At 30.9% G+C, this 13,414-nt stretch overlaps 1 protein-coding gene across 1 annotated transcript; it reads right to left on the reverse strand.

Annotated features, from left to right (window-relative positions):
• Positions 1–2,261: 2,261 nt before the first annotated feature.
• LOC112002280 (probable mitochondrial adenine nucleotide transporter BTL3) lies at positions 2,262–7,006 on the reverse strand. Its single transcript, XM_065772783.1, has 4 exons — positions 6,704–7,006; positions 5,755–6,058; positions 3,842–4,306; positions 2,262–2,763 (listed from the first exon to the last, which is right to left on the reverse strand). The coding sequence occupies exons 1-4, from the start codon at positions 6,889–6,891 to the stop codon at positions 2,689–2,691; spliced, it is 1,032 nt and encodes a 343-aa protein (XP_065628855.1). The 5' UTR covers positions 6,892–7,006; the 3' UTR covers positions 2,262–2,688.
• Positions 7,007–13,414: the final 6,408 nt, after the last annotated feature.

A 13,414-nucleotide genomic window follows, 5' to 3' on the forward strand; every position in this document is an offset into this window, starting at 1 on the left:
ATAACTCATCCATGACCAATTCAATACTATTTGGTTAAACATTTTCAAGACCGCGATCATCTATGACCAATTCAATACTATTTGGTTAAACATTTTCAAGACCGCGCCTACTATGTTGAATTTGGACTTTGGAAGCAAATGCTGGGAGTTGAAGGAATAATTTCAATAGAAAGGTTTGTTTCTAGTCTAAAGTTTCAGCCTTTCAGGTATAGTCGTGATAATTGTGAGAGAATAGTCTTTCGGAACCTCCTATTAGATCCACATATATGACATTACCTACTCTCTTGTTTCTATCTATATTCTACTTTGAATATCTCGAGAAAGAAATCGACTTTGAAGAACTTGCCGGAATTCAATAATGTCTTATAGTTTCAACAGCTATCCATTCCTCCATGTCTATACTTTATATGCACATGTTACATCAGCGACTCATACACCAAAGTCTCCAGGGCCATTTTTCTGCTTACCATAATAGGGCATCGAAGGAAAAAAATAAAAATAAAGAAATAAAAGAATAAAGAGACCTCTGTACTCAGTACTCTCATTTTTGACGAAATTTATGCATATGAGAAAGTCTACATATACAAAAAATTGGACATCTGTTGATGAGGCAGATTACTAGTTATAGGTATAAAAAAATTATGTAAGTGATGAACTAAATGAAAATCATTGAAAACTTGCCAATTCAACTGGTATGAAAAAAAGTTGTCAATTTTTTTTTTTTTTTTGGTGTGTATGTAGTGTTACATTATGCATAATCTTTAGATATTTCATTGTTGACAACTGACAACAAGCATTTTCGCAATGTTTTATAAATGACGTGCTAGAAAGTGGCGCTCCCATAGCTACATCAATGCACAAGGCAATGTTGCAAGTTTCTAATTTGTGGCCTTGACCGGTTGGACCCTGGGCTTATAGCATAGTAAAAGAAATTCTTTTCAGCTTTGGTCCAGTTATTATTTATTGTACGAGATTATTAGTTGTAAAGAGTGAAATATAGTAACGCGTGCTTTGCCACTCTATCTGATGTTTCAAATTTTCAATGGCAATTTTTGAACCGAATTTATAGGTTCTTATCCAATATTAAATGAAGAAAAATGATTGTCGACTTCTATAATTGGAGACAGCAAACCATAATTTTCATAAACCGAAGTAGCATTTACGGAGCAACTACCCTGACATAATGGATATTGGAAAGTTAAAGAAACCTGTCATGTTTTTGTCCAACGACCAACATCCTTTGCTACCAAAAAGAAAATTGGGGGAACATATTTTCACTTTTCTTCCAATACACAAAAAAGTTATCGGAGAAATACATTGATGGAAAAATTTCCATCATTTTTTGCTTTAAAAATTAAAAAGATTCCAATTGTCTAGCAGAAGCAAATCTGAAAACATCAACTGCTCCATTTAATCATGTATATTCCATTTTTCCTATCACCCTTTATCCTAGCAACCCCCACCGCCCTCTCCCACCATGGGCGAAGCGGCCTCTCAAAAAACTATGGAAAAGATTTAACTATCACAAGCGCTGTCCGAAGTACCTTTTAGCAGACTTGCACTTCTATGTGGACTCTACTTTGAGAACTATCTTCATGAACTCATACACAAAATAACTTATGGCAGCTGATGGTAAAACCTGAAAATCAAAGACAGATAAAATCATGTTGGAAACTTGAAATAGTAAATTGATGTTATCAAGTGCTCCACAAGAAAGCAGTGAAATTGAACTAAACGTACATGTTATGCAAACCTGAACTACATATAAGAAAAGCAAAAAAAAAAAAAAAGTCTACATATACAAAAAATTGGATATCTGTTGATGAGGCAGATTATTAGTTATAGGTATAAAAAAATTATGTAAGTGATGAACTAAATGAAAATCATTGAAAACTTGCCAATTCAACTGGTATGAAAAAAAGTTGCCAATGTTTTATATATGACGTGCTAGATAGTGGCGCTCCCATAGCTACATCAATGCACAAGGCAATGTTGCAAGTTTCTAATTTGTGGCCTTGACCGGTTGGACCCTGGGCTTATAGCATAGTAAAAGAAATTCTTTTCAGCTTTGGTCCAGTTATTATTTATTGTACGAGATTATTAGTTGTAAAGAGTGAAATATAGTAACGCGTGCTTTGCCACTCTATCTGATGTTTCAAATTTTCAATGGCAATTTTTGAACCGAATTTATAGGTTCTTATCCAATATTAAATGAAGAAAAATGATTGTCGACTTCTATAATTGGAGACAGCAAACCATAATTTTCATAAACCGAAGTAGCATTTACGGAGCAACTACCCTGACATAATGGATATTGGAAAGTTAAAGAAACCTGTCATGTTTTTGTCCAACGACCAACATCCTTTGCTACCAAAAAGAAAATTGGGGGAACATATTTTCACTTTTCTTCCAATACACAAAAAAGTTATCGGAGAAATACATTGATGGAAAAATTTCCATCATTTTTTGCTTTAAAAATTAAAAAGATTCCAATTGTCTAGCAGAAGCAAATCTGAAAACATCAACTGCTCCATTTAATCATGTATATTCCATTTTTCCTATCACCCTTTAGCCTAGCAACCCCCACCGCCCTCTCCCACCATGGGCGAAGCGGCCTCTCAAAAAACTATGGAAAAGATTTAACTATCACAAGCGCTGTCCGAAGTACCTTTTAGCAGACTTGCACTTCTATGTGGACTCTACTTTGAGAACTATCTTCATGAACTCATACACAAAATAACTTATGGCAGCTGATGGTAAAACCTGAAAATCAAAGACAGATAAAATCATGTTGGAAACTTGAAATAGTAAATTGATGTTATCAAGTGCTCCACAAGAAAGCAGTGAAATTGAACTAAACGTACATGTTATGCAAACCTGAAACTTTAAGTAATGCATTTTTTACATGCACCTAGTAGGTCTTAAACAGTTGAACCCACGGTCTCACCCTTCTGTAACGAGAATAAAGAGGTAAAATACATTGACCTCCCAAGGTTATGAGGTTGGAGGTAAGGAATTCTATTCAAGAGTGGGATGTAAGTAAGGTTATAAATTCTAGGGTAGGCAGCCTGAGTTATTATTTGATAGGAATAGAAATTTTATAATCTAGATAATGTCGATCTCTTTAATGAAGTGATTGATTTGAGGGATAAACAGGCGTCATGAATAAAGCTCACCCAAAATTATCCTATCTGGATCAAGAAATTTCATGAATAACAAAAGAAGGATGAAGATGCCAGTGTTAGCTCACCCAACAATTGTGTTTAGAGAGGTCCATGTATTTTTGCTGAATCCAGTCAGATTTACCCAAACTAAAATATTGAAAAGAAAGAAGATGCAAGGCCTTCTTGTAAGAACTATGGTGAGCCACACGATGGCTCTACCAGGGGAAGGGGGGAATCAGAAAGATATATTCAGTTGCTTTCTTCAGTTCTTTGCTTCTTTCACCACCCCTATATTTCATAATAAATAAAGCTCCTCTACATAAACAATTTATCCAAAGATATAGAGACCATGAATATATTTAATTTGGATCTCTTTAAGTGCTCAAAAGTCATTTGTTTCACCTTGGGGAAGAAAAATTGAGAGAGGTGGGAAGGGAATCTAAGAAATTCTCACTATCTTAAACTTCATCTTTCAATGGCACTCATCATTGGCAGGACAATTACCAGTTGTATGGCATTCACGGATTGATAATGTGTAAAACATAAACAAAAAATGGAAAACTAGGCATCTATTTCAATTTTACAGTCTACTAAAGCGTTCATCCACCAAGTCATCATTACTCTAAGAACCAAAAATCCTTCAAGAAATAAAAGATTACCAAAGATCTGAACTGTACCTGCAATAAGCTGGGAATTAATCCTGCATAGAGAGCAGGAACACCTCCTTGCTCAACAATTTTGATGCAAGTTGCCATTGCACTTAACTTTGTTTCCTTCACTTGCATTTGAAGCTGTCTCCTCACAACTTCAAATGGATATGTAGCAGCTTCAGCACAAGCACCAGCAATTGCCCCATAAATTAATGTTCTAATTGTACCCAACTCCAGCTGTTCTAAAGCATTCAATTCCTGACCTTGTTTCATGTTTTGGATTCTTTTTCTCCCTTCTGGCGAATGCAGATATGCTGATTTTAATATATCATAAACACCATAGAACACTGCACCAGAAGGAGCCATGCTTAAAATAGAGGGTACTAAGCCCTTGTAAAGAGAAAAGAACCCTTCTGTTTGGATCATGTGGCGGAAAGTACCGATCACACCACCCAAGGCCTCCCCACCAGGTGCTACCATTTTTGTCCTGATCTGAAAACTTTAAAATTTTAGGATGTGATGTATGGATGATTTGTTTCCAGAGGTGATTTCTATATAGCATTATTATCACTGCAGGAATTGTTTTAGATTAACAAAACAAAAAACATATACTAACTACTTAAACAATAATTTCTTGTATAGGTGAAGGTAATATTATCTAAAATTCTTATGGAGGCAGTCACATATCCCATCCAAACCAAATATCATTCAGTTAAAATTTACAAAACATGCGTACTATGAGCATACTGATACATAAGGTGACAGACTTCTATATAACATTGCCCAAGTTGGAGCCATAAGCTGAAACAAATCTAGAAACTGAGATCCCAAGATTACAACATGAAACTTGTGTAAGACCGTTTTGAATCACAGAAATGATTATTGTTTGCAACAAAAGTAAGGTCCACTAATGAGATCATGTAATTACCTCCTAGACTCACATATGCAATGAAAACAAAATGGATTCATTTGAAGCAAAATATAAACACAATTGAATGATCTTATTTCAAGGACATCCAACTAAAAATAGATATCATATCCAACTCAACTAATATTTGTGAAAACATTAGTGCCATATGGTCTATTTGGCAAGTAAGTTAATGTACCCTGGGCATAGCTAAGGTTGTGCCCTTGCAAGTGATGTCCCAACACCCCCTCTAGCCCCTTTTTTCCATCTACTTGACTTTCGATTTCAATCATTTCATCTCATATCAAGTATAGACAGAAGTGGGATGACCTAGAAGAGCAACAGCAATGAGAAACAGAAACCTCTTTCTAAATTGACACACAATAATTGAAATCAATACAAGGAGAGAGCCTTGCTTAACCTTTTAGCTACATTACGTTACATTACCCAAAATACAGTGATAGATAGAAAGATATTTATGGCACTCTTTATTCTTGCACTAGCTTGGTACCCTAAACTTATTTTTTTGATAAGTAGTGTGTGTACCCTAGACTTTTAGGCAAACAATAACCTGCAGGAACAACAAAGGTGGATGCTCATGACTCGATCTTAGGATTAGAGAGCAGTAAAGGCAAAATATATGGTTTCAATTGGGGTGTTGGATTCTATATTTTCCTAAATAAAATTAAACCACATCATGATACATGGTTCTGATAGATAGGGTCATGTATCAATGGTTTACTCCCCAAGGATGAGTCCAAAGGGCCCTTACCTTGGTGAGATTCCACATCATCAAAAATAAAAGTAAAAAATATCAGTATTAAGCATATAACTATGAGATACATCAAGGGAATTCTTTTCTTTTTTACATGGAACCTCTGAGCCCACCTTTAGAGGAGCTGGGGCAAAATTTATATATTTTTAATGTTTTTCCTTAGTTTAAAAGTTTCAAATGTTCACAGGTATACAAAAAATAAGATAAAATCAATAAATCATGCGATCAGAACTAACAAAGAGTTATCTCGCCACATACAGTGTCCATAGGTATGCAAAGCAAGGTGGCAGTAATTCCAGATGCAGCACCAGCAACAAACCTCTCAAAGTTTGTTGATTCTTCATTCCCAGTCATTCTCATCAGTTGATTTCTGTATGTATCATAAGCATAGAAATTGATAGCCTTAAAGGGTGCCGTGCGAAGAATATTGACAAAATTTCCTTTCCAAAAACCTTTCAACCCTTGTGAAGCCGCGATTTTCTGGATTAGCTCAAAAAGTTTCTTCTGTTCCCCACGAACCATATATTCCAGCTTTAATCTCTCTAGAGGGGCAACAAAGGTCCTGATACACCATCACATGAGCACACCCCAAAAAAAAAAAAAAAAAAAAAAAAAAACAAGCCAATTAAGAAGCACATCTACTACACACCAAAAGAACTATCAATTTTATTACAATGGGCTTACAAATTGACATGACAATGAACGCAGTTTTGTAACCTCATAGGTGTTGTACCTTATGCTACCCAATTAAACTCAACCATGTTCGAACAGTGTTATCGTTTCCTAAAGAATTAAATTCAAAAATGTGGCGTAGTGGTCAATTCAGCCACACAATTGAATTTAATTGGGGAACCTAAGATACGACACATAAGGAATGTACCTAAGCTTTTGCCCAAAATATTTTTCTTAATCACTAATTTTTAAAAGTTACTGACACATTGGCTTTTCGAGACAAATGACTTTACTGGTTGATGAGTTAACTGAAACCTTATTTTGTGTTTAACAATTGTTGTATCAGTAGTAAAATTTAGTCCATGTTTTCTTCACATCGGATTTTCCAAAATATTAGTGTATCTTTCATTTCAGTACAATGATAAAAAAAATTCAGATTGACAGTTAGAGCAACGGAATTCAGATACCAAATAACTAGTAACTACTAAAACTGATCAAACAGAGCACTGAGAAAAGAGTGAGAGAGAGCAAAAACCTAGAGACCATAGCAGCAACAGCACCAGCCCAGAGATGCTTGGTGACATTGACAGCACCTGACGATGATCCCCTAACGTTAACCTTAACCTCGTCTTCCTCCTTATTACACAACGACAACGACGCCGTTTCGTGGTCCTCTTCCTCTTCTTCCTCCACCAAACTTTTATTATTCCCGTTTTGCCCCATGACTTCCACATCGGAGCCGCCCTTTATCGACAAGCTCACCGACAAGAACCCGCCCCGGAATCTCCTTCTTCTTAGCCCGACCGCCGCGTTGTTCTGGATAGTCCGGGAACCCGAATCGAAGAGTGAGACGAAGGAGGGAGGAATGGTTTGGTTGTCGAGGAATAAGCCGCCGAGTCCGAGACACGGATCNTCTGATGATACTTGCCCCTGTCTTTTTTCCCTTTTTTGCTTCCTTTCCGCCATATACCGTTTTGTTTCGGAAGTGGGGTTCAAAAAAGAGGAAACCCTTTTTTTTTTTTTTTTGGTTGATAGGAAAAGAGGAAGCCTTTTTTTTTTTTTTCCGGAAAATCTTATTACATAACCGTTATATACTCAATTTTACATGAGTATTTTTTTTCCCTGACAAAGAACAATACATATTAGTATGTAATCTCATTGGGAACTCAATTCTCTTTTTTTTTAAATATTATATATATATATATATGGATTGGGTTAGAGTTACATCTGGTGTAACTCTAAACAATATTAAACCACTCAATAACTTGTTAATGAATTTATATTTTGAAATCTCCACCGTTAGATTACATGTTCTATATGTTCTTAACATTCATGCCAATTTTCATACCAATCGAATGTTATTTACCATTCGATCTATAAATTCATCTTTTATGCATTATTTTAAATTACAAAAACTTGAATTTATACAATTGATAGATGACATGACTACTATTCTTTGATCACCTTGAAATTTTGCAAGCATGGAGAATATACAAATACAATGTAATCCAACAGTCAATTTGTTAAAATTCACATCTAATTAAAAAATATTAATTGGTGTAATATTACTTAAAGTTACAGCAGGTGTAATTTAAACGTAACTCATATATATATATATATATAATTTTTTTTTTTTAATCTCAGGCTTTTCTTTATAGAACTTGAACCTTAAAAACTCAAGTTTTAAATAAGGTCATATAATTAATATATTTTATTTCTAGTTATATAACTAATATATTTGCAAAAACAGTATTACAGACAAAAAAAACTTGAGTTGTAATAATGTGTACAGCAAGAGTATATTTGGTAGACTGTAATAGACACTGTAATGTAATAGTTATTCCTATGGTCTAAATATTATTTAGTTTGGTTATATTTTTATTACAAGGAATAGTCATTCCTTATGAATAGTTATTCTTTAAAATGATGAATAATTATTCCTCTTTAAAAGTGTATTAGCTATTTCTTAATATGTGCAATAATTTCAAAACTTAATATATATTTCCAAATAAACAAACTTTTCATATGCATTTAACAATTATAAAGATAAAAAAATCATAAAAAATAACACATTTCTCTCTTAAATTTAAAAAATGACAATTTTTAAAAAGAAATAATTGTATGAGTAAGATATTTCCTAAAATAAATCTTAAGTTTTATTGTAATGTTATAACTCACAACCAAACCTATGAATATGTTTATTAATTACATTACAACACATTTTATTCCTAGTAATAAAGATTACAATTTATTTTGTAATCCTCATTCAGTGTACCAAACAAACCCTAAGTATGTAACTATTATTATTTATTCATTTCTACTCTATTTGATTGTTTGAGTTTTATTTAGTTACCATCTTTTAAAAAATAAATATAAAAAATTAAAAAAGACACCTCTCTGTAAAGAATAATCTTATGAACAAGTTTCACTTTTTTTTTGCAAAAGATTTAAAGTTCTTCAAAATTTTGTTTTGGGAGTTATAATGAGAATTCGCTTTGTTTTAAAAAATTGCTAATTTTTAAAACAAATACTTGTATACTGATTCTTTTTGTTTTTGGAGAAACGTACACTGATTCTAGAGTGAAGAAAAAGTTCTACCAAGTAAACATTTTTCTCCATGATAAGTGCTTTGCAAACCTCTCAATTTTGAACCACCTTGAATACACAATTCATATAAAGAAAATGTTCAAAATATTGTAGGTTAGTCCATCAATGACATAGCATGTTTACTTATAGGTGAAAATATCACTTTGGTTTTTATATTTTGGGATCTTGACAATTTGGTTAAAAACAATAATGAATGCAATCCCTTCAAATTTAAGGTTCATAATCAAATGACTTGAGAGAGAAAGAGCTTCGGCTTCTTCATAGCATAGTCATTAGTTCATGGCCTCTCACATCGGATCACCATGAAATTAATTACTAAAAGGTGAGTATTTCAACACAATTTCAATATTCTATTTCTATTTCTATGAGGTGAAAAAAAAAAAAAAAAAAAAAAAAAAAAACATTGAATAAATCTCTAAAAGATTGATTGATTCCATATAAGTGGTCTCCCCCGTCAAATTTGATTTTAAAAAGGAAAAACAAAATACAAAAGAAAGCAAAAAAGGAAAAACAAAATAAACGAATTGGGATATTCCTTATTAAATTGCCAAATCCTTAGGTCTTCAGGTGCACTTTACAATTACATCCTCTCCTGTCTTTTATCATTTTTTTTTTTCGCTGAAAATGGATATCTGTCTTTTATCATTTATTAAAAGAATGGAAATGGTGGTCGAGATTTTATCTTTAATCCAAAAAGAGAATTATGCTTTCAGCTGCTACTTGTTTGTGGAATAAATATGTTCCTCTCCCTTTTTGATAAACATTACCTAACATTAACACTGGACAGAAATTCTAAAAATGATTAGGAAAAAAAAAATTATTATTATTATTAATCTATTTTGGGTAAGCTAGCAATCACATAGATACTAAAACTATCCGAGTTTACACAAACTTTCCAACAAATGTTGTCGGTAATTAGTTTATCTAAGGTAAACTATCAATCTTTTAATGTTCAGAAGGTACATATATAATTTGGATCTCTTTAATGATGACAAAAAAAATCTATTATATTTAATTTGTTTTGTTGCACGGGAATTTTTCTTACTGATTATGACAAATTTTGCTTGCTCCATTTCGTCCTAAATTTTTAAATACATGTTTTTATTTAATAACTAATTTATATATATAATTTAATTTTTTTCACATATTTTGTTTATAATTTATTTTTTTGTGCATATTCTCCAAAACACTTGTTTATCTCTTCAATTTCTTATTTTCTTTTTCATTTGTACCGCTGTAGTGTCAAAATCATCAAACACAACCAACCCGCCCCAAATTGCCCCACTCTTGTCCTAAATGGGTTCCCCAGTCCAAACCCGATCCGATCTCACCTCATCATGTCTCTTAGGGGTGGCAAAATAAGTCCAGACCTATTTGCCCACTCAAAGCCGACCACTCTAATTAAACCCAAACTCACCTAATTATTAATAATAAAAATAGAGAGCCTCTATCCTTATTATGTTTTTCTCAATGGAACGGGTACAAATTTGAGCCATGGGTAACTATCTTTAACGGACGTTTCTAGTTTGAATGGACCCAGGACATAAGCCCAAAGTTCAGCTTTTACAGTTGTGGTTAACTGGTTATTTCCTTTTAGAATGAGAAGCCCATGAACTGCTGATCCGTATAATCCCATACAAGCCCACTCGCACTAGCAACTCAAGTCCCCAAGAGTCCAGCACCAACAACTAGTTAGGTAGGTTTTTTTTTTTTTTTTTTGGTGATTTTAGTAACAACTAATTGTGTGCATTTTGAAATATTTTGTAAGAAATTTTTTTATTTTTTTTCTATAGTAGGCTTAATAATTATTACGTGTTACAGTATTTGGGAAATATTTATTGCTTGAGTAAATTAATAAATTTTCGATTATTTTGACTAATTTAAGCGTTTTTTTTTTAATATTCTTTACTGTATATTATTAAATTTCCTTTTATATTTTTCTTCTTAAATATTGCCAAAAAAATTCAATTTGAGTAAGAATGTCATATTCCAAACCAATATTTCAATATTACTTTTTAAAAAATCATAAATTTTCATTTTATATAAATAATTAGTGTACCGTCTATAAGTAATTAATACATGAAAATAAATATTTTTACTCTATTTATACTTAAGAGAGTTTTAAACTATGACGTCTGCTCCTAGTGATGACTCTTTTACATTATCATCAGACTAAAACATCAATCGATTGTTAGTGTATGTGAGAATTGAACTCCAGATCTCTTATTCAACCATGAGAGACTTTACCAGTTGAGTTAACTGAAACCTACTACTCTGTTAATACTTTGTTTAATTATGTTGCACAAATTTAGACTATGACAGTATTGGTTTCACACACACATATTGAAAGGATGAGAAATGTACATAACAATATGTTGTTAATATTCATATAACTAAAAATATGAACATGTTAGTTAATGAATTCACAATTATTTTTTATTTCAACTAATATTTTAAGCACTTAAGTTTTTATAATTTTATGCATATGTTATTAAATTTGTTTTTTTTAATCTATAATAAGTATTCCAATAAATAGTTTCTTGTATAAATTTAATAAAAAAAATAACCATATCAATTATTTTTATATAAATAGTTAGACATCATCCATAGATAATTAATTAATGGGAATAAATAAATTTATCTCATTAACATATGGAAAGTAATTAATATATTGACATAAATGCATAGTTTTGGTGAGATGAAATGTTAAATAAATAGAATGATAAAATATAATTTTGTTCCCTAAACTTTATCAAAAGTTTGTTTTCATCCCTAAACTTTTAAAAGTGTTTTTTCATCCCTAAAATATGTAAAGAGTTTTTTGGTCAATAGTTTAGACTTTGGAGACAAAAATAAGGATGAAAAAATAACTTTTTTCATAATTTTTTTTTTTTTTTAAAGTTTAAGAATAGAAAGTAAAACATTTTCACTAGTTTATGGAAGAAAAATGAACTCTTCAATAGTTTATGAATGAAAAACAAACTTTTTAAAGTTCAGGAATAAAAAACAAACTTTTGGTAAAGGTTATGGACAAAAATAATATTTTAGCCTAGATAGAATTCTCTTTTCTTCTCAAGAAATATGCCACTTAACATTACCTTAGGCTGTTATTTACCCTTCAAAAACCCAAAAAAAGAAAAAAAAAAAATCAAAGTTCCTTTTCATATACAAATATTTTTTTTTATAAACTCACCCCTATTTGCTTTTGGAGAAACCATAAAATAAAAATCCAAAGTTCCTTTTCACACAGAAGTATTGTCTGTGCGTTTTTTTTTTTTTTTTTTTTTTTTTTTTTTAAAAAAAAAAAAAAAAAGGTGATTTTAGTAACAACTAATTGTGTGCATTTTGAAATATTTTGTAAGAAATTTTTTTATTTTTTTTCTATAGTAGGCTTAATAATTATTACGTGTTACAGTATTTGGGAAATATTTATTGCTTGAGTAAATTAATAAATTTTCGATTATTTTGACTAATTTAAGCGTTTTTTTTTTAATATTCTTTACTGTATATTATTAAATTTCCCTTTATATTTTTCTTCTTAAATATTGCCAAAAAAATTCAATTTGAGTAAGAATGTCATATTCCAAACCAATATTTCAATATTACTTTTTAAAAAATCATAAATTTTCATTTTATATAAATAATTAGTGTACCGTCTATAAGTAATTAATACATGAAAATAAATATTTTTACTCTATTTACACTTAAGAGAATTTCAAACTATGACGTCTACTCCTGGTGATGACTCTTTTACATTATCATCAGACTAAAACACCAATCGATTGTTAGTGTATGTGAGAATTGAACTCCAGATCTCTTATTCAACTATGAGAGACTTTACCAGTTGAGTTAACTGAAACCCACTACTCTGTTAATACTTTGTTTAATTATGTTGCACAAATTTAGACTATGACAGTATTGGTTTCACACACACATATTGAAAGGATGAGAAATGTACATGACAATATGTTGTTAATATTCATATAACAAAAAATATGAACATGTTAGTTAATGAATTCACAATTATTTTTTATTTCAACTAATATTTTAAGCACTTAAGTTTTTATAATTTTATGCATATGTTATTAAATTTGTTTTTTTTTTTAATCTATAATAAGTATTCCAATAAATAGTTTCTTGTATAAATTTTATAAAAAAAATAACCATATCAATTATTTTTATATAAATAGTTAGACATCATCTATAGACCATAGATAATTAATTAATGGGAATAAATAAATTTATCTCATTAACATATGGAAAGTAATTAATATATTGACATAAATGCATAGTTTTGGTGAGATGAAATGTTAAATAAATAGAATGGTAAAATATAATTTTGGTCCCTAAACTTTATCAAAAGTTTGTTTTCATCCCTAAACTTTTAAAAGTTTTTTTTCATCCCTAAAATATGTAAAGAGTTTTTTGGTCAATAGTTTAGACTTTGGAGACAAAAATAAGGATGAAAAAATAAATTTTTTCATAATTTTTTTTAAAAAAAGTTTAAGAATAGAAAGTAAAACATTTTCACTAGTTTAGGGAAGAAAAATGAACTTTTCAATAGTTTATGAATGAAAAACAAACTTTTTAAAGTTCAGGAATAAAAAACGAACTTTTGGTAAAGTTTAGGGACAAAAAT

Source organism: Quercus suber, unplaced genomic scaffold, assembly GCF_002906115.3.
Source record: "Quercus suber isolate HL8 unplaced genomic scaffold, Cork oak 2.0 scaffold_64, whole genome shotgun sequence".
Classification (NCBI taxonomy): domain Eukaryota; kingdom Viridiplantae; phylum Streptophyta; class Magnoliopsida; order Fagales; family Fagaceae; genus Quercus; species Quercus suber.